At 45.0% G+C, this 22942-nt stretch overlaps 1 protein-coding gene across 1 annotated transcript in view; it reads left to right on the top strand.

Moving 5' to 3' along the window:
• Positions 1-22942, top strand: part of LOC144132837 (mitochondrial basic amino acids transporter-like) — a 40458-nt gene that overhangs the window by 13590 nt on the left and 3926 nt on the right. Inside the window, exons 2-4 of the mRNA XM_077665520.1 lie at positions 15693-15736; positions 21528-21611; positions 22509-22706. Of these exons, the coding sequence (XP_077521646.1) occupies positions 15693-15736; positions 21528-21611; positions 22509-22706 (326 nt within the window). The remainder of the gene's footprint in view (positions 1-15692; positions 15737-21527; positions 21612-22508; positions 22707-22942) is intronic.

Raw genomic sequence — 22942 nt, 5'->3', positions numbered from 1 at the left:
TTTCACGAGAACTGGGTCGCCAGTAGCTGCGTCTTTGCCTTTCTTGTCGCTCGTTGTCCGAGCTGTTTTCGCATTTACGGCATGACCCGACATCTGACGATGTTGAGCGGTCGTAAATCTTGGCCTTGCCAAGAGGCGGTGCGTACAATCGAAGCGGGCTCGCACAACGCCAAACCTAGTTCTAAAGCCATCGCTCTTTACGATGCTTGGTAACAATCAGTTACTACGAGTGCGCTAGAAATCTTTTGGGGCTGTGGGGTTTGTGTCAAGGCGTTTGTTTATGGCGACTTCGTGCGCTTTAAGTGACCGTTTCTAGGACGACAGCTTCGTCCGGCATCTCTCGACTCTCACTCTCTATCACTTAGTTTTGCGATACAGTCGCGTAGTGTCTCTTTGTAACACCTCTTCAGAAATGCTGCAGCACAGCGTTTTTTTTTTACTGCCAAAAATGCCTATGTAAAGTTTTGTTTCGTTTGTTTCGGAGTTCTGTCGTCTGACGAGTGGCCGCTTCTGAAGAGTGTGCCGCAGGCACAGAACACCAGGTAGAGCCGTCTTGAAGATTCATGTCCAAAATTTAGGGACAAAATTTAGGGACAAAATTTTGGAATATTGAAAAATTGTACGATACTGTTATAGAAATATCGAATTTAATCGTTCATTCTTCTGATGTGTAACAAAACCTTTCTTTTAACGCGTTTCCATCGATCGCATAGGGCAGTTCAGACTGTCCTAGAAAATTAGTGGGAAATGTTTTTGACGATAGCAAAAACGGTAATAACAAGAAAAAATGCAAGACCGCCGTCGGGTGGTCTGCGCATATATATTGACTGTTATACTGAAACCTTACGCTATATCGAAAAATTGCGTTCATAAACTGTTTCATGCTGAAAAATGCTTCTGTCCAGAATTGTTTATGTCGCCATATGCGAGAGAAGCCAAAGCAGAAAGAATAGAGGCGGAAACTCTTCACACTCTAAGCTTGAAATCGACAATTTCACTATTGACTACACTCTTCACTTCTCGGTGTGACCGCCCCATCTCAGGCAGTTCTCGAAGGGCTTGAGGTTGTCCATTTTGAGGCATCTTTTAACAGCTCGAGTGTCTGGGGAAATAAATTTGAAGCCGGCTGTAGGCCGAAATTTGAGGAAGGATATAGTAATTGTGCGGCGTATAGCACAGAGTTTGCTCACATTTTGCGGACGGGAATAAGGCTCTAGCCATAAATTCGTCTAAACGTGCGCGCACTGTGCTCGCCTCAAAGAGGAGTATGACCACATGAAAAAAGTGGCAGCGGTTTAACGTTGTTCGGCAGAGTACACGTGCGAAAACAGGCGACACTTAAGCTCCGCCTTAAGGGCTTTAGTGGGTTGTTGCCCATATATGCAGAATTCGCCATTCTCTACTCCACATTCATAGATCGCAGCGAGTCCTCACACCACTACCAGCGCAGTGGTGCAGCGGTTAAGCGACGCGCCACTGCACTGGCAGATGGCAGTTTCTATCAGAGCCACCGGTAGAGATTGTGCAACCCATTTTTCTCTTCCCGAGCAACATCGCGTAATCAATCATTAATTTAACTGGTGCCTGCCTCCCATTGGCTTCAGCCTGCGCGACGTACGCTCCTCCAAACTCACCCGAGCTTACCCGAGTAACTCGATTAAGCTAGGGTTAGTTTGGAGCACAAGACAAGGTTCTTGCTCGTTGTTCGACAAGAATATTGTCGAACCACGAGCAAGAATCATGCACAAGTGCACAAAAGAGAGCACACGACAAGATTCTTCTCGCTGTTGGTACGTCTAGAATACTGCTTTCGCACCAATATACCAAAGGTTCCTGTCAGTACAAATTATACATATTTTTGGCGCAACCACGACAGGGACACAGAGAACAGAGACAAATCCAACTAGCCCAACCTCTAACTCTTTCCAGTCAGTAACCTCTGTGGAACGATGTAGGCGTTTAAATTTTCTTACCATCATCCATGTTTAATATTGCACAAAGTCTGATTTTCGAATGGCCACACCAGCTGAACTGCGCCGTTTGGCTTCATTAGATTATTGATGCGCTTATCATTGTGTCTCTTTCATAAAATTTACCACAACAGCTTTCTCAATCCTAAGTTACTGTCTAGACCATGTTACATATCAGCACGCGTTGATCACCGTCATAAAGTTGGAATCCCATCTTGTCACACCAAATGTTTTCATGATTCATTCATACCCCGAACTTGTGTCAGCTGGAATCACCTCCCCCACGACATCGCAGGTATTTCCGATAACAATGCATTTCGTAAAGTCCTTAATGTTTCTTTCTGAGTATGTGTCGTTTATTACTGTATAAAAATTGCCTTTTTACTGTCTACACACTGTTTTAATATATCCCCACTGCATTCTAATCTTATTGCTTTCCTGTGTTTTCACTTTTTATGTATTCCTGGTTTATTTTTGTTTTCCCTATTGTTGTTGCTGTTTAGGCTGAATTTTTATGTATTCCCACTCCCCTCTGTAATGCCTTCGGGCCCTGAGGGTACAATAAATAAATAAATAATAAATGCACTTGTCAGCTCTACGCCGCGCAGAGGATTACGTTTCATGGATTGGCCTCGAGCTACTAAAGGTGGACAATTGTATCGCCTTTAAACTTGTTGCGTTATGTTACTGCTCTATTAACAATGAAAGAAAGGAAAAAAATGTCCGCAAGTCCACCAAAACAGCGGTGCTTAGATTGGGTCAGCGGCTGCAGTGTGACTGAGGTTAGGCTCACATAATTATCTCACTGCTATTGCATGCATTGTTGCAGTACGGATAGTTAGTTTAAGTTGTCATGTAGAGCCAAACTGAGCTGTTCTTTACAATCGGTTTGCTGGGAAATTATTGCTGTCTGTCTTTCGTCCTGTCAGGGATATGGTCGAGTTGGCTCTTTTCGTATTGTCCATGAAAACAAGTAAACCAAGCGTTCAGTGCTGCTGTTGCACAAGACGCATCAACAAGAACTGTAGGCTCCACATAGCCTACGATATCGCGTTAGCTTTAATTCTAGTTGCACTCCTCTCCAGACTATATCAGGACCATTTACATCAGCTACAAATAACCCACCTCTAGAGGGACTCGCCGATAAAGATTATTGATGCGCTTATCATTATTATTATGCGATGACGATGGATTTTCAGTCGATCGTCATTGACACAGGTGGTAACTTTCAGATATTCAGATTTTTAAAAAACAAAAAACGAAGAGTAATAAAGGTATGCAGATTTAGATATTTAAATTAAGAAAAGAGAGAGAATAAATATTTGTGTAAAACCACAGCAGAGCGGATCAAGGGTTGGTGTGAAATCGGTAACTGTGAGATGGTCTGTCTTACTCCATCGAGATATTTCGTCTTGGTCTTCGTCATGACATCTCCATCGTCGAGATACGGGTGTCCTGATGGAGTCCCCTTTGTAGTCAAATAAAATAATACGTTTTGAATTCTAGCTTTTCCAATAAAAAAACGAGAAAAATTGGGCGTTACAAACAAAAATGTTATGCCTCTACATGCAATACACGCCAAGCGTTTATAAACGTTGAGCCCTGGTGTCCTATATTAAGACACATAAGTGCATCGCAGTGCGCGGCACAAATGTATTAGCAGCAGAGGAAACTTTCCGCAACTGTCAGGGCCGTGAGTATACAGAAACAATATAAAAAATTTCAATGGTGCACATACTCTTAGGTAATGGGGGAAAATTACAATAGATGCGCTTACCATTTCTTCCACCGCTTTCACATGCCGCCATCTTGTTTGCTTACTTTCGGTTTTGCGATGACGAAGACCATGGAGAAAGGGAAGAACTAAGGAGAGGCGGTGACGTCACATTTTTTGAAGACGGGCGCGAAGGCTCCCCCCTCTGCTCGCCCTCTACTTGGTGGCAGTCTCAAAGTGCTCAAAGCGCTTGCGCATGCGCCGCACACAATGCAGCAGACGACGCCATTGCGCCTAGCGTTGCTATTGGCAGCGCCGTCGGCCAAAGACTCCCAGCAGTCCTTGGGAAAACGCATGACTTCCGGCACACTTTTCGGCCTGCAGCTCGGATAGCGAGGGCAGCTCGGATAGCATTCCTTCCTCCATCACGAAGACGGAGACGGTGATGCATATATGCTTATAGAGATCTCTTGGTAGCTGGCTCAGTTCCTGTTTAAATTTCTTCTTTTGAGCGTTAATATTGTGATTTATAATTGTTTTTATCCGTGTCGTTTGTAAAAGACATCAGATTCGAAGAGTTAAGTGACCCCAGATTCCTTGTTACAACACACTGCGCGCGTCGCGGCGGCGATGTTATTTTGCCGGGAGCAACTATCTCATACCGCAGTCTCCATAAGGTAATAACTTTGCAGTGAAGCCTTAACTGTTACTTTTCATAACTAACTTCATAACTTCGTCAAGGTCCACTGACGACACCTTCGCCAGGCTTTAGTTTTGAAGAAAATTCAATTATCGGCCTCCTTGTAGTTGTGCTGACGTTCGCTAAAAAGAAGCAGTCGCATTTATTGAGAAATTAGAAATTTAGAATTTTTTGCGCGGCTCACTTCAAATTCGTGACGTTGATAACAGCGTCGACAGTGTTGTGGCCTGCGTGCTGTGTGCTTGTAAGTTGATGGAAATATTGCCGCGCAACGACTTACGTCATCGCATTTTCCTTATGAAAATGGGCTTTAGCGGTGATGCTTTTAATTTCGTGTGTGACGTTTTCTTGCTTATAAACGCCGCTTTTCCAGTGAAAGTAGTTTCTGCTGTGTGTCTTCAGTGTCGCTCGATACTGAGGACAGACACAATGTTTTCAATATACTAAGGAAGCCGTAGAGTCCACATGTACTAAAACGCTTCAAGGTGTGGTGTGCGATGTCAGTGCACGTTAAAAATCTCCAGGTGGTCGAAATTATTCCGGAGACCTCCACTACGGCACCACTTTTTTCCTTTCTTCTCTTAGGCCCACCTTGATCCCTTCCCTTAAGACGCGGTTCAGGTGTCCGCCGGTATGTGAGACAAATACTGCGCCATTTCCTTCCGCAACCCCCCCCCACCCCCCCCCCCTTAAAAAAAATAATTTTTCTTTCGGCCGTCCCCGTCAATCGCTGTTGAAGCAGTACTTGAATTTCAAGTTAAACTAGATATATATTGAGAAATACGCCGTTACTGTTGCATTGTACGTCGTCATCAGTGCCTGTATAATGACAAGAAATTTATTAAAGCCAGAGCTGTAATCAGGACCGCAGTGACGTTGATAGAAATGTCGACAGCGCATGAACTGCGTGGCGTGCGACTGTATAAGTTGATAAAAATGCGGTCTTATCTAACAGATTGGGAAATAAAGTCACTATGTCATCGAAATTTTCTTGCAAAGATGAGTTTGGGCGGCGATTCTCTTATTTCCGCTCGGGATGTTTTCTAACTTATAAAATCCGCTTTTTCAGTGCTTCCAGTGTGTCCTTAATAACCCTGTAACAATGCACTCGATAGACTAAGGAAGCCACAGAGTCCACAGGTTCAAATGTGCTTCAGTTTCTTTCCGCCGCCGCCGTAATCGCTGCGTTCCTGTCTGCTCAGACGCTTCTAATCGCCGATTTATCGCTGCTGCGACTGATAACAATAGATAACCCCTTGTATTTTCTTTGTTTGAACCACAGAAGGAGTCCACTCCTTATCTACCGGGACGCCAGGACCACAGCTGAAATATTCAATGCTTATCTTGTTCAGGCTCCTGTCTTATCGCTATGTGGAGGCGCATCGCTTTAGGGCAGTCTTCTGACGCGCAATTTTGTAGCGGAAATATTCGAGGCGCATGATGTTGTTTCAGGCTAGAGCAGAAATATTCCAGTCTCGATAATAAACCCCCAAAAAACCTCAATCCTTTATGCAAGACCTCATTGTTTTCTTTTCTGCCTGAATGAAATATTCAGACTAAACTAATCCCCCTTGCTTTGTTGCTAAGCGGTAGTAACGCGGTTATAGTTTGGGCCGCAAAAGTACGAAGCAATACTTTGAAACTTTGCCAATCAAGAGTAGAAAAATCTGAGTATTGGTCGAATTAGGAAACATGCAACACCGTTACTCAGGTTCGCAGTTTTGATTTGTGAAGAATTGTCTAAGGCGTACTATGACAATTTCCGCTCGTTGTTTGAAAAATGAATTGATGCGCGGATTTCATAAGTATTTATGCCTAAACTAAGATAGCTACTCTTCTTACCAGTAAAATTATATATATATAGGAATGAACACTATGAGCGGGAAAGCTTTAGCTACTATGGAGAGCGAAGTTTGTCTCACTTCTAGGGTTTACCTGAGAGGGCGGTAAATGATCAAGAGAACCACTCTGAACATAAAAAGCATGCCCGCCACGTTTACTGGGGCATTATTCATTGCTTGCAAGTTAACACAGCGCTTGCTTTAAAATGTTTCGACACTATTTCACTAAGAGAAAAAAAATTGCAATATCTTTAACTGCTGTCGATGGTTTTTCGAATACATGGGATAGGCGGTATAGGCGGTGAATAGCGTCGTGTTGCAACAAGGCAACTTCACATCTTTACATTAATGGTTATGTTTATGATTTCTGGGGTTTAACAGCCAGAATCGACATTAGGCTATGAGGAATGCCTTAGTGAAGAGCTCCGGATAATTTCGACCACATGGGGGCCTTTAACGTGCTCCGACATCGCATTGTACACGGGCTTCTAACATTTCGCCTCCATCGAAATGAGGCCGCCGCGGCCGGCATCGAACCCGCGTCTTTCGGATCAGGAGCCGAGAACCGGTGTCTACCTTCGCATTATTGTTTTCATGCTTTAGACTCGTTCTAGAGGAGGTGGGAATGGCAGTAAAGCCGCCTGGTCGACCGAGTGGAGACATTATTTGCGGTGATAACGCTGCTTTCGGCTCCCAATTTACTCATCCTCTCTAATCTGATCAGATGCCTCCAAACAACGAGGAAGTTGAGTTGGTAACAAAATTTTTCGGAAATAGTGATGAAAAAAGTAAGCTAACAATGGATGAAACCGGAAGTTTCGCACTACTAGAAAAAAATAAGAAAACAGCTCCAGTCAAGAACTACCCGATGCAATAGCTTTGAAGGTCTAGACACGTCAGAATGCGCTAGCGCGTGATCAGATGCTGTTCGTGGCGGTCACAATTACATGAGGTTGAAACACACAACGACAGTGTTGTGTGCAAAACACGCTAATGAGCCCAAGTGACTGAAAAAAAAACCAAGTCCCTTATAGCTTTGTTTATGCTTCGAGACGCTACGCTTTATACATTCCATGCTACGCAAGTAGTATGTTCTCAGCGCTAATACTGCTCTGGAACAAAACTCTGGAGACTGAAAAGGTTCGTGTAAGCAAAGATTGGAGAGGCTCAAATTCATTCGCCACTTTTAAACCATGAAGAGCACAAACTTGAGCATAACTTTTCTTCTTCAAAACGCAACTCCTTCGACATGACTTTACACTGCGAAACCTTTCATGTAGGGAAATGCTAGCATTGGCAATGAATTTCCTTCTTCCGTCCATTTCCCTCCTTCAAGGCTCTAAATAAGTATGCGCACACTTCATCAGACCAATTTTTTAGGCAGTCACGGATTCCTCCTAGATCGCGCCGCTCCTACCAGAGACAGTCGGTGCTTTTTACAGGTAATGTGACGAAAAATTGATATTGGCCTGGCCTCCGCGTTCTAATGACAAAGTGCCTACTGTCACTAAAACGAAGTTTTTATTAAGCAGAAAAGTCTATAAAATGAAACACGTGTGGCGACGAACCGCTCTTATTCTCAAGTAATCGACGATGACGGCAGTACCGTCTTTTTCTCTGTGCGAATCTCCGAGGCCTGCCCACAACATCTTTCATTTGCGGACAGTGATCACAGAGTCCTTTTTAAAAAGGCTCAATCTTTACAAACTTAAATTTCTCGGCATTTAATATGTGTTTTGCAACCGGGCAAACATCGGTCTACTGAAAAGACTAATAGGATTTTACTTCACCGGAAAATTATTAAGGACAATGTTTTACCGACAGCTGTTGGTGCTTAGGCCAGTTTTCGAGATGCTTCTAGCGACAGGTGGTAAACAGCTCAGCAAGTAAGCACCGATAACTGCACGGATTCACTCGAAAAACAACGAAGGAACGATAACGCATCGCACCGGCAACAATGCAAACAGTTTACCCATCACGTGCGCAATCCACTTAGCGCGGCCGTTATTTGCCGCTCTCTGCTGTGGTTCCCTTTTCCTTATCGCTAAGATCGTTTTGTTCCACGGCTCCATGTCTGCCCTCAATGGAAGTAGTTCGAAGCAGGTCACAAGATTCTCTCTTGAAAAAAATTGCAGACACTAGTGCGGCTGGGTTACAGGAGTTGGCTATTCTAGCGACCTGTAATATACAGGTGCTACAAAAATACAACGGACCATGCGACCGGTTGATAAATTGCTTCTTAGCGGGCTCTAGAAACGTAAGTGCATCGAAGCAGCCAGGGTTCGTCGGCGCAGGCGAAGCCAAGCTGCTTCCATCAGTGCTCGCAAGGGGCGCTTGCAATGCTTCATTGAAGAATTTATCCCTAGCACGCCATGATTCAGTGGTCGAACAATCACCGCGAAGCAAAGCGCGAACCGCGGCGGGCGAACTACGCACTATGTGACAATGATTGCAGTCTTGCCGTCGCAGAAAGCGCGGGCAGCCACACACGAACTCTTTCGGCCTGATGCATACCAGCGATAAATCATTGCATGAAGCATTAAAAGCCGCCGCTACCGACGCTGGTGGAAGCTGCCAGGATTCGCCCATGCCGGCTGTGAGGCCAGCATGGATCAAACTGCATGATGGCTCCACCGGAACTTCGCTGACTGCATGCGGTTACACTGCTAGAACGCGCTCGGAAGCAACTGTCCCCAATTCACGCGCTCCGTTTCACATATGGGTCGACTGTACCAGTTTACTTTTTCTTGCAGCGATTTCAAGATTTCTAAGCGTCCTTGAACTAAAGCGTTCACAAGGTGGAGCCGAGTTGAAAAACATTTATTGCTTTATTCGAAAACTCCTCCAATTGCCAATTGGTGGACTCTGCACTTGCACATGGTTATAATGCGCCGAAAAGGCGAAGACAAGGGAGGCAGTGACACAACACAAGCGCTTACTCGCGAGTGAAAATTTGAACGGAAATTGTCGCGAAAATGTACAAGCCACTGTCGAGTGCACCGCTGACGTCATATACAGCAACGTACTTGTTGTGGACAGGCTTACGTCGGCCAAAATGTCGTACACGAAATGTAAGACTACAGGAGCACGAGAAAACGCGGGAAAAGCGAGAGGAATTTCTTCATTTTCGAATGCCGGTACTGCCTGCAGAAGCAAAAGCTGTGCCACTGTGGTGGTTTAGCAAAGATTAGAGTACCGGGAAAACATATTGGAAAGCTGACGCAAGTTGGCGCAAGTTGGCAAGTTGGCGCGCGAAATCAATTAACCTTAGTTTATCGACAAGGGGTTAATGAATTATGCGGAAGCTATGTGTACTTGGCCGAACCGCAAGTATTTGCTTTCACTTGGTATTTACGCGAGAAACACTCAACACTTGGTATTTGCCATTCTGTGGTGTAATGTTAAATCATTCTAGAAATAAATATCATGAATAACGCATCGTAGCGCGTCCAAGCCAAAAGAGGGCCGCCGCGGTGGCTCAGTGGTTATGGCGCTCGGCTGCTGACCAGAAAGACGCGGGTTCGATCCTCGCCGCGGTGGGTCAAATTTCGACGGAGGCGAAATTCTAAAGACCCGTGTACTGTGCGATGTCAGCGCACGGCAAACAATCTCGTAAGGTGGAAATTTCCGGAGCCCTGCACTGTGGCGTCCCTCATAGCCCAAGCAGCTTTGGTAATTTAAACGCCCTTAAACCAGACAAAACCAAAAGACGGCTAGAATACACGCCTCAAAGAAAGTGCTTCCGGCTGGTTTCGCAAAAATGCGTTCTTCGGCATGTACCACAAGATTAGTGCATGAGGGTTTCAGCAGAAATGCTTTTATCTTCCGGTCTTGAAAAACCTCAGTAAGAAACCGTGCATAAATCACACTTGAAAAAACGGAAAGTGAAGGCGAAAATTTCTAAACTGTTCAGAATTTCCTTCCGACAGGTAGTGGAATTCGAGACAAAAAAACCTCAAAGTGCTCAAAGTTCAATTCGAGCCCATGATGGTCCAATACCCCATCTATATCTGGCTCGACTGACGTATTCGACCTCTCGACCATCGTTGAGAGAACCAGAGTGTTTATGACTCAGACCCACATGACCCGCACTCTCCAGAGATTCGGTAGCCAGAATATCCCTTTGTACGTAGACCGTGCCACGAATCTGGTTCGTCGCAGTGATGGGCATGGGACGATGCTTTAACGGCGCTAACAGTAACTACGCGGAAGCAGCGGTGGAGACGCGTGCCGCATTCACAAAGAGGAGAAAGTCTTAAGTCGTAAACTACGTCATCGGTCATTTTCATTTCTGTCATGGTCCTCGTAGGCGTCCACGTATCCGGCGACAGTGATACTGCACCGGTTGATGAGGGCTAATCATTCGAAAGCCATCAGGTGTCTCCAAAAAAACGGAGGTGCAACGCTATCTTGACGCCAAAGAACAGAATCGCTCGACTGTTCAGCAACGGAGGCTTCAAGCGGCCACAGACAGACGCAGGAATGCGGTCGAATGCATTGCAAACGACAAAGAAGGAAATCCAAAGAACGCCGCCGTAAAAAATCGCACAAAACCTTTTCTAAATGGACTCAGAGAGTGCGGCTTTGCAGCATCTATTATCCGTATTAGACAATCTGCAACGCTGTTCCTAAAAGCGTTTCATGCTGCCACTTAATTTGGGCGAGGAGATACTTCAACTGTTTTTCAATTTTGCTCTGTGCGCTGCCAGCGTACCAGGAATCGAACCTGTGACTCGGTACTCAGTCGCGGAATGCCGCACCCTCCGAGCCACCGCGGCAGTTACGTGCTGCAGGATGCGCTCATGAATATTATTTTTCATGAGCTGCAGTATACAGAATGAGTATCTGTCACTGCCCTGACGCTTATCGCGACTGGTTCTCGAATGTTTTCGCAGCTGTGACGGCGATAGACTTCATAATGCGGCTGCCTATTACCAGGTGTTATATCCACAAAACAACAAAGAGGCGTTTGGAAGAGTTTCTCGTCGGAACAGCGTACGCGTGATAGTGCGTCGAAATAGAAAACTCCGTTTTTTTTTTTTGTTGACCGTTGTTCATCTGCACGGTACACCAGGGATAGGAATTGAGTACTGACCCCAGACGATAAATCATTGTCACTTATCCACATAAACAATGTCTTTTTTTTTAATACGCAACAGTGAAAGCACTCCAAAGTGTTGGACAACGATTGCTTTGTTGGACAACTACTTTTGGACTAGTACTGGTCTTACTTAAGCAACAATCGCCGCGGTGGCTCAGTGGTTATGGCGCTCGGCTTCTGACCCGAAATACGCGGGTTCGATCCCGGCCGCAGCGGTCAAATTTCTATGCAGGCGAAATTCTAGAGGCCCGGTGTACTGTGCGAGGTCAGTGGACGTTAAAGAACCCCAGGTGGTCGAAATTTCCGGAGCCTTCCACTACGGCGTCCCTCATAGCCTGAGTCGCTTTGGGACGTTAAATCGCCAGAAACAATAAACTATGACCTAAGCAACAATAGAGAGCGCGCATGTCTCTAATGCGCTTACTATGCCCTCAGCTACGTGATGCGTACACTTTATAATATATGGGGCTGTCAAGACTGAGGGTAGGCTATCTGCATTATGCTCGTCCTCTTAAAAAAAAGTTGGCTGAGGTTCAACCCGGCTGAGCCTAGTAGGCGAGCGAAAGCAAAGTCAGCGGTATTTATCGCGGAGAATGGTGCGACGTCATTGCTACGGCATCGCATGACGTCATATCAGGCGATAAAAATCTCAGCTCTAAAGTTCAAGGTCAACGGTCAGGGGACTACTGGTCATCGGTCACGTGGTTGCTGGTCATCAGCCACGACCGTACCATAGAGGCATATCATGGCTTTACGCAGCAAGTCACAAAGTCATGCGTTGTTAGCCTAGGGTGTGTGTGTGCCTGGTCTGACCTAGTTCAAGCTTCAAGGTAAAAAGCGCAAAGCTAAGAGAAACTGTGTTTTGCACCTATAGATGTAGAGCTATCGCTCTAAATGTCAAAGACGAAGAGGAAGAATTAGTAGGCGAAGACGAAGAAGAGGGAGCCTCTTTTGCGTACGCTTCAGAATTCGTTATACGTTTTTCCAGATTCCTCAGTTTTTATTTATGGGCCGCTTGAGATAAGCTTGGATGACTTTTTCTCTTGTTTGTATCTGCATCAAACCCTGGCTAGTCCACCACCATGGGTATGTGCCATCGCTTCTCACGCAACAACAACAACAGAGACTTTAGTGGAAACATGGTGGAAGGAATTGTTGTAGAAATTGCACGCGCAGTTCGGCGTCTATATTTACGAATCATGTTACTACTTTGGCCTTACTTACTCTGAGCAAGTGCGATTTCCTTTATTTAGTTTTCTTAAAGCCATGATTGGCGATTGCAAAAACATTCGAAAGAGTTTACAGTCGGTTATGCTCGAACAGATATTCTAGGAGTACAAGGTAGAGAAAAAAAACGGTCGACCTGTCTTACATGTCCCGCATTTACTAGCACGAAATACAAGGAGCTACGATCGAGCTTGTTGAACTATCCTCCACACCGCCTTATGAAACAACAGCGCTACGCAGAAATAACCGGAACCAAAACAGGCTAAGGCAGTGTGTTTTGGCTCAGCGAACGACATCGTGAGAAGACCGATTCTAAACCAGCTTTGCGAATAGTTAAGGCTGACATGGAGATGTCGGCAGTTGGAGAAGATCGAGATAGGCTTTCCTCCAGCAACAGACAATATATAAATGTCGCACGTAGCACAGAACATGAATATGTTATACATTTCTTGTTTAAGTTGCAACCAAAGTGCACGTTACATTAAAATAACATTTTCGAGATAAATATTAACAAATGATAGTGTAAGTTCTATCAGAAACAAGAGTTCAATATTCAACGTGAGCATGCTAATGCTCTGTTATCAATGCTGTAACAATGTGAAAAACTAATGAATATCAGTATCTGTTGTGCCGTAAACATTCACTCAATGCTAAACCTAAGCATCCTACTAATATTATGTTCTAAATGTTATTACAATGCTTATATTATGACTGTAATATAATAGTACAAATATATTTCAAGTATTTTGTCCTGATTATCTTCGCACTGTTCTTTCAGTAAATATGTTCTTCAACTAACACTACTTTAGAAGAAATCTTGATGAAGGATCAGGCAAGGTTATTCCAACATTTATATGTGAAAAAAACTGGATATTACGACCAATGCATTAAAGCTGAAAGATGAAATAAAGAAAGCCTTAGGAGCAATCCAAAGGGGAAAAGCAGCTGGTGAGGATCAGGTAGCAGAATATGTGTTGAAGGACGGAGGGGTGATTGTGCTAGAAAAAATTGGCGTTGGTTTAGCTTTGGTTAAACCTGGAGGGACGCGAGAGCTACAGCTGGCCGAGTGGAACTTGGTCACGTGACCGACCACGTGGCGAACCGCGTGATCAGCCACGGCGCCGCGCCGCCGGCAGCTGCTCCGCACCACGTGACCAATTACGTGACAGCGTGGCGGCGCCGCCACGCTGACGGCTCGAAATGCTACCGTAATGTGGCTATCGCTACAAAACTAGCCACCCTGTATACGCAATGCCTTATGACTTCGACCCTACCAGAAGCTTGGAAGAATGCACATAATATCTTATCTCATAAGAAAGGAAACGCCAAGGACTTGCAAAATTGCACACCAATCAGCTTACTAGCCGTTGCCTACAAGGTATTTACTAAGGTAATCGCTAGTAGGGTAAGGAAAACCTTAGACTTTAATCAATCAAATGATCAGGCAGGATTTCGTAAAGGGTATTCCACAATTGAGCATATTCACTCTATCAATCAGGTGACAGAGAAATCCGCAGAATATAACCAACCGCTATACAAAGGCTTCATTCATTACGAAAAAGCATTCGTCTCAATGGAAACCTTAACAGTCATACAGCCATGCGGAATCAGGGTGTAGAAGAGCCTTACGTCAAAATACTGCAAAAAATATATATAGCAACGGCACAGCTACCATACCCCCCCCCCCCCCCCCCATAATGTCAACAATTAAATTCCAATAAGGAAGGGTGTCAGTCAAGGAGATACGATCTCGCCAATGCTTTTCACCGTCTGTTTACAGGAGGTATTCCCTGAATTGGGAACAGTTGGGGACAAAAGTTAATGGATAATACCTAAATATTCTGCGATTCACTGACGACATTGCCTTGCCGAGTCACTAAGGAGGAGAACTGCAGTATATTATCAATGAGTTCAATGATCAATGACAGAAAAAGGAGAATGGTGGGTCTAAAAATTAACATGCAGAAAACCAAAGTAATGTTCAACAGTTTAGCAAGAGAACAGTAGTTCACAATTGGGAGCAAGGTGCTGGAAGTGGTAAATCAATACGTCTACATAGGAAAGTTAGTGACAGCTGATCCAGGTCATGAGAGCGAATAACTAGAAGGATAAGAATGGGGTGGAGCGCATATGGCAGGTTCTCTCAGATCATGAATGGCAATTTACCAATATCCCTGAAAACAAAAGTGTGCAACAGCTGTATCTTACCGTACTCACCTATGGGGCAAAAAAGTGGAGGTAACGAAAAGGGTTCAGCTTAAGTTAAGGCCAACGCAGCGAGCTATGGATAGAGACATGACAGGTGTAACGTTAAGAGAACGGAAGCGGCCAGAGTGGGTGAGGGAACAAACACGGGTTAATGACATCCTAGTCGGAATCAAGAGGAAGAAATTGGTTTGGGCAGGGCATGTAATGCGAAGGCAAAATAATCGCTGGTCCTTAAGGGTAACGGAGTGGATTCCAAGAGAAAGTAAGCGTAGCAGGGGGCGGCAGAAGGTTAGGTGGGCGGATGAGATTAAGAAGTTTGCCGGCAAAGGGTGGATGCAGCTGGCAAAGGACAGGGTTAATTGGAGAGATATGGGAGAGGCCTTTTCCCTGCAGTAATGTAGTGAGGCTGATGATGATGATGATTGAAGCCGCCGCGGTGGCTCAGTGGTTATGGCGCTTGGCTGCTGACCCGAATGACGCATGTTTTATCCCAGGCACGGTGGTAACATTTCGATGGGGGCGAAATGCTAGAGGCCCGTATGCTGTGCAATATCAGTGCCCTTGAAAGAAGCCCAGGTGGTCGCAATTATTCGAAGCCCTGAATTATCAATTATGGAATTATCCGGAGCGCTTGTGTGTCCTCGTTTCTTCATTGTGTCTTTTGCTGTGCTGCGCTGGTGTAGGTATATCCTCCACTAAGCCGTCCCTCATAGCCTGAACAGCTTTAAGACATTAAACCCCATAAAAAGAAACGAAACAAAAACATTTCACTAAAACACGAAAGTAACACTGCTGTAACCTTTTCGTGCTACCTTGGGTACACGATAGTAATGGCGATGTAATAAAGTGCGCGTAGTAAATACGTGTAACGTGTATAATATTATTCCCAGTAAAACACAACTTTTCTTAATTGACATCTTTTGTTTTTCAGGGTGTGCTGGTGTTATAGTTGGACATCCTTTCGACACCATAAAGGTGAGTAGCATTTATGAATACCTTTCTGCCTTCCCATGATTTACAGATCAAGTCTCGATAACTTAAGGGCAGTCATGCAATGTGACATCATTTTGAGCGCTAGTTGTGTTGAGGGACCGTGTTGGGTGCAAAATGTTCGAAGGCTTAAATGACTGTTTGACACACATGAACAATAGAGTACCATTGGGCTTTATGACCACGTAAATCATTTAAATGACTCCCGTGACATCTATTTCATTTCATTTCATTTATTGAACCCTCAGGGCCAAAGGCATTAAAGAGGGGAGTGGTTACAAAACAAAAATACATAAATAGATACAATGCATATTACAGAACAAGTATTATAATTCTCCTGTTATACAATGTTAGCTAGTGCAGAACGAAAATGCTGGTTATCAATTATGTCGATGATATCTGCGGGAGGCGGTTCCATTCACGTGATGTACGAGGCAAGAAAGACTGAAATGCCGTTTTAGTGTTACATGATTCAATGCCAACTTTGTGACGATGATCAATGCGATTTGACACGTATCTGGGGGACGAAATGAGGGAATCGCGAAGCGTGGGGTGATGGTATAGTTTATGAAAAAGGCTCAAACGAATGGTCTGCCGGTGGGATTCTAAAAGAGGTAAAGAAAGATTAGCTTTCATGCTTGTTACACTTGCGGTACGGTTAAAGTTTGACAGGATAAAACGAGCAGCGTTATTTTGAACCAGCTCAAGCAAAGTTATCAGTTTTTCATGATGCGGATCCCATATCGCTGCGGCATATTCCAGATTAGAACGTATTAGTGTTTTATAAAGCAATAATTTTAAATAAGATGGAGTTTTGGAAAAGTTACGGCGCACGTAGCCCAACATGCGGTTAGCTTTGTTAGCAATGTACTGAATATGGCGCGTCCAGTTAAGGTCAGAAGAAATATGAACACCCAGTTATTTATATGAAGTAACCGCTTCCAAGGCAACGTGTTTTAGGTAGTACACAGACGGAGAGTTGGAACTTCTTGATATTCTCATAATTTTGCACTTATTAGTATTAAGCTCCATTAGCCATTCATTACTCCAAAGAGAAATTTATATAGATCACGCTGGAGAATGTTAGCATCGTCGGGGGATTTTATTTCGCGGAAAACAACACAGTCGTCAGCAAACAAAAGAATGTTAAAGGATACAATGGAAAGGAGATCATTGATGTAAATAAGAAATAAAGGGGTCCAAGCACTGACCCTTGTGGCACGCCCGAGTAAACTTCGCTGAAAGGTGAATTAAAATTGTTAGCGTAAACGAACTGCGATCGGTTAAGAAGAAAGTATTCAACCCATTTCAGAACATTGTAGTCAATATTCAGTTGGGTTAGCTTTAAAAATATAAAGCGGTGACATACCTTGTCGAATGCTTTCGAGTAATCTAGAAAAATGCAGTCAGCTTCCCGTGCCCTCTCATTTATACGGAAGGCCACCCGAAAGTTCAAATTCGTCGCTCTGGTTTTAAACTTGCACCTGATTTGTTTTGTTTCGATCTAGAATTGAACTTTCGAAACTTTACACAGTTGCAAAGCTCGCTTTGAACGAAGTAGTCCCTGTGATCACAGTCCGTACATGGGGCTTGTGATTTTTTTTTTTTTGCTCATGCAGTTGCTCAACAGTCATTTGACTTTTACGCGTCGCGTAATCGGCTAATCGTTCTGCGTAAAAAAGTGTGATCCTACCGTCGCTCTCATGACGTACCCACTTTGACGCCACTCGGTTATTGCCTTATCTGAAAGCGAATGGTGGAAACGTGTACATGAAAGTGGTGGGGGCCCACACGGGCGGCTACATGTTCACTGCAGCTGATAAGATAATGAGGCGAGATTTAATCTCCACAACTGCATGGGAAGACAGAATGGAGCCCGCAAGAGATGATAGAGACTTCGGGAGCTTGACGTTCTCAGCCAGACCATTGCAAATTGCTTGCGCGTTTAACGAAAATGGTATACCACGCACACAAAACAAAGCGCGCAACGGCGCTGAAGAGCCGCAGACGACAAGGGAAGTACCGAATGCATATTTCTATCTTATATCAAGATCACCTACTCGATGTATGATTTTCTAGTAAAACTAACAAACATAAAAAAGAATGGTGTGCGTACGTACCATGCATGCTCTTCTAAGGTATAATTTCGTATTAATGCGAGTGTACTATGGCATCCCTGAGGTTGGCGACTTGGTCTCACATTGTACATGATATTTAGACAAGGGTTCCAAAGTGTACACCTGTGCAACTCGTTGTGCAGCGCCTTGTGTTGTCCTGTTCTTTCTCGTTGCTTGTTTCTGCGATGTTTTTCCTTCTGAAGTCGGCAACTCCTGCAGGGTCAACAAACAATGTGTTCCTAAAGAAAATGAAAGCTTGTTCCAACGCTATTGCCATTACGCATAAGTCGTGTAAGCGTCAGAAAGTGAACATCCATTTTGTTTAACCCGCCGCGGTGGCTCAATGCTTAGGGCGCTGGACTACTGATCCGGAGTTCCCGGGTTCGAACCCGACCGTGGCGGCTGCGTTTTTATGGAGGAAAAACGCTAAGGCGCCCGTGTGCTGTGCGATGTCAGTGCACGTTAAAGATCCCCAGGTGGTCGAAATTATTCCGGAGCCCTCCACTACGGGCACCTCTTTCTTTCTTCTTTCACTCTCTCCTTTATCCCTTCCCATACGGCGTGGTTCATGTGTCCAACGATATATTAGACAGATACTGCGCCATTTCCTTTCCCCAAAAAACCAATTATTATTATTATTCTACATTTTGTTTAACTGCAAAAACACGATTAAAACAAAATACGAAAACGAGATACACCAACTGTTTTTGTTACCCCCTGAACAAAATTGCTCACCGAGTAACAATGCTTCTTAATTGCCAAACCGAAAACAAAATTTAATCAAACAAGCACTCGCTGAATTGTGGCATGACATTCTCTATTCAAACAAGAACATAACATGAGAACCCCTTATTGAAACGACGTTATTGTTGTATAAATGGCCATGTTGAAGTAGACCGTGCTAAGACCATCGCTCTAACAAATATTATTCGCGAATGAGAATGCAGGAGTGTGCGATGTGAGTGCTTTTAAATTCGCTCGGAACAAAGGCTTTCCTGCCATCTGCACCACTCTGGCTTGGAAAGCTGCGAGTTTGATATGATAGAATTGTGCATATAGGGTCACGAAAGATTTGAAGTGGTGAAGGGTTATTGCCTTTAAATTGCCCTCTCGGCGATGCGCCAAGTAGGCGTGGCGTCCTTGCGTAAGGTAATATGATTACCATAATTATCTTTTTGCTATAAAAAGGCTACTTGACACTGCGCAATGCAGTAAATATACGTAAGTATATCGTATAGTAGTCTTGTGTTACGAACACTTATACCTTATAACAGATTCCCTGCCGAACTTCAAGATAGGCTGAAAGGCAACACTATCTGTGAGATAAAATATTGTGGCCGTCTGCTTCCCTCTTGTGCAGTGTTCGCGCCGCGTCTGCGCTGCACTGATTACCCTTTGAAACACTTCAGAGCGCCTCGAGGGTTTTCCCTGAAATCGAGCTGCGTATATGTAAGCTTCCCAGTAGCCAGCTGTCTGTGAGTTCGGTATGGCGTGGCTCATACAACAATAACTGTCGAGTCCAGACTGCCGACAGAGACGACCCATCAAGCACGCAACCCTTGGTCTTGTCGCGTCCTTTGTTTTCCGCCGTGTCCTTTATCTCCTAATCGCATTCCGCCCGCGATAAGCGAGTGGGGCCATGCCCCCCAAGATAAGGCAGGTGGAAGGAAGACAGGGGTGGGATCGTTCCGGCAATTGCGTCCGGACGGACGAGGTCTATCCTTCCCAGCGGCGGATAGCTTTATCACTCCGAGGAACGAAGCGATTTACCTCACAGACGTAACATAAATGGCTTTATGTCGCTTCCTCTGCCAACAGCTCGTTGGGTCACGTCCTTCAGCCACAGATGGCGACATGGAGCTGGCTTAGGCTCACTCGTGCGCATACCACTGTTTCGTGAGGCCCCTTTGATGACACTCTTGGCCTCTTCCACTGGAGCGTTCTGCAGGGATCCTTCAGGGCTGTAATGGTATAGTGAGCGAAGGCGCCAATAAAGAAATTGAGCACAGCTGGGCAGATGTGCAGCAACTGTAGTCCTTTAGGCATACGTCCACAGTGGAGCGTCTCCGCTATGCTAGAACTTTTTCTGACAGTCGCATTGACATGCTATGTAAGTTGCGCTGACTTGTGAATATCCGCATTTTCCAGATGCTACTGACGATGTCGCAGACTCGACGCGAGCTGAGTACGTAATTTCAAAGACGTACAGTCGGAGACAAAAGTCTGGAGACCACATGTTCCTCAAACGAAGCCAATAGCTCTGCTATTAGCCGGCTGCTGGAGACCACACTTGTGGAAATGAATGTCAAAATTTGGTTCTTTCTTCTCCGCAAGTGCGGTCTCCAACCGTTGGCTAACAATAGAACTATTGGCTTCTTTTCAAGAACACATGGTCTCCAGACGTTTGTCCCCGACTGTACTTAATGACAAGCGGCGGCGTTGGCGCTAAAACATGGTAACAAGGAAGGTAATTTACGCAGAAAGGGCTAAAATTACCGACGTTCCTTATGTTTTAGTTTGAATTAAGGCAATGTTCACGTGACAGTCCATGAAATTTGGTCCAGAAGGCACACACATCCAAATGACCTTTCGTGCTATGCATCATCGTCCGCCTAACGGCAAGATCAAGGCATCCCCTAATGACATTCGCGTTACCCTGCCTTGGGACAGCTGTGGTCATCTTATCCGCGGAGCGCATATCTCGCTGCTCTGTACTTCGTATCAAGTGCGTATGTTCCAAAAGAGTATTGCTGACCTTATATGCATACCAAGCAACAAAGAGAGAGTCAGTATTAAAGATGCGGCTTTTCGATCTGCAGACCACCGCTAACATGGTGATCACTGGATACGTTAGATGTACTGAAGAGCTAGGAGCCGACTGAGCACACAGGGCTCGTCTTATGTCAACGTCAACTGTCACGCAATGCTGCTAGGTACTAAGTGAACAATGATCAAAGATGTGTGAAAAGTCGTGCATTCTGGGACAAGTGCATTCTTGCAAACGTGAGATAAGGGAGGACGCTTCAACAGCTAGCGTTCTAGAGCAGCGAATGCAGGTTTTCGCTTAGTAAACACGAGCATTTTCCGGGGCATTATACTTTACGCTACATCACCGATGGTAACTCTTGTGATTGTGATGCCATCTGGTTTGCATGAAGTGAACAGTTTCTGCCACTAACCTGTGCTCGTTAGGCCTACGAGCTACCGAATCATCATACAAAATGAAAAACAGGCTAGATTCATCGTCCACCCAATTTGTTCTAGCAAAGATAAGATGAAGCGAAAGCCCCCTACCTAATCTATAGACAGCTGACATGGAGAAAAACGCAGTAACACCGACCGAGTTCACACTGAAGCGAGAGGATTCACTTCAGAGCGCGCCGCCATCTTTCATTGCATTTTTAACTAAGCCGCAGCTATAGTTTATCCAGTATGTGTTTTTTTTCGTTCGGCCTAGCATGTGGTGAATGAAATGCCGGCGAAAAAGGCCCATTTATTCCGAGCGAAGTGTTCATCTTCATTAGATGAAAAATTCTGGCAGCGTAATGTGACGGAATCCAATGCCACAAATACAGTCCGACCAAAAATGTTCAGTTCCATGTATACTGTCAGCGGGTGCATACATTTATCCCAATGATTCTATACTCTCTGTCCCGCAGGTCCGCTTACAGACCCAAGATGGTTCATCTCATAGGTATAAAGGGAGCATCGACTGCTTTAGAAGCATTCTGAAAACAGAAAAGGTACGTGCTTGCTTCCGTTTACTGTCCACATGGACCGATTGCTGACTGCGTGAAGAAAGCTGCCAGTGCTTACACTCTAAACTGGAATTACCCTATATGGGTGTGAAAAGGGAGGAGGCAGCTCTCTAGCGAACTGTTGTTTAGGGATAGGGTGCGCTGCCGCGCACCGGGGTAGATTTTGTTCTTCAAATATGCGGAATGCTTACTGTCGCCAAGGGAGGCATATCCCCACTGCAAAGCATTGTAACTTGATGAAGTTAGCAGTGGAATGGCTCTTTTAAACGTGACACCAGTGGTCTTGCGGTTAGCAAATGCAAGACATTAAAACCTCAGGTAAAGTTCCCTCAACTGCAAAAACTTCGCGTGCTTTTAAGAGGAAGTATGTTTCCGTTGTCGACCGGGAGTGTTCCGTACTTTTAGAAATGGAAATTTTCCCCGGGGCTTAGGGAGCATACCCTTCCCCTATTAGGTAGTGCGTTAGAGGACCGTTAACTCTTTTTTTACTCTTTCACAGGGTAGTGTTTAGAGTGTACAAACAGAGCTTTGACTGGTCGCTGCACGGTTCACCAATGGCTCCGACTTCTTAGTTAATGAGAAGGATATAGTTTTAGCTATAAACTTATAGTTCTAAAGATATACACTGTTCTAGTTCTAACTTATAAGTGCCCGTAAAGGGTGAATAGTTTAGCAGCTTTAGTTTTTCTGTTCCTTGGTTCAAGAGGTCAAAGAGGTTCAAACACGCTGAACGAAAGCCTTCGTTCAGTGGTACAGTGATTCTACTGCAGCCTTATAATCTAGGTCAATATTAGGGAAAAACACGCATGCCATTTCCTGCTGTGCCCAGTATTCTAACGCTAAGTTAATATCGTCATTCCCCTCGGCGCCTTTTGGCCGCAGATGGCGGGCCTCTACCGCGGCATGTCCTCGCCAATGGCTGGCGTAGCGCTGGTGAACGCCGTCGTGTTCGGCGTCTACGGCAACGCCCAGAAGCGACTCGGGGATACAGTTTGGGCCCACGGTGCGTCCGGTGCTCTCGCCGGAGCTGTGCAGAGCCTCATCAGCAGCCCAGTCGAGCTGGCCAAGACGAGGCTGCAGGTATGTGGCGCCGTCAGCCGACCTCAACATGTGCACAAATCTTCGAATCTTTGCTGTGCAAAGTCTTTATGTTCGCACGAGGTTTGCGGATCTTGTCGGATGCGTAAATGCACCAGACAGAGCAAGAGAGAGAGGAGACCCTAATAATAAAAAAGTGGAGAGGTCCGCCAGGGGAATACGTCTCTTGAGGCCTTTCGTCGGCACTGAGGGGGAATAGGGAACACAAGGTAACAAAA

Source organism: Amblyomma americanum, chromosome 5 (genome assembly GCF_052857255.1).
Source record: "Amblyomma americanum isolate KBUSLIRL-KWMA chromosome 5, ASM5285725v1, whole genome shotgun sequence".
Classification (NCBI taxonomy): domain Eukaryota; kingdom Metazoa; phylum Arthropoda; class Arachnida; order Ixodida; family Ixodidae; genus Amblyomma; species Amblyomma americanum.
Note: the sequence above shows the minus strand (reverse complement) of the source record. Positions and strands in the feature narration are given on the sequence as shown.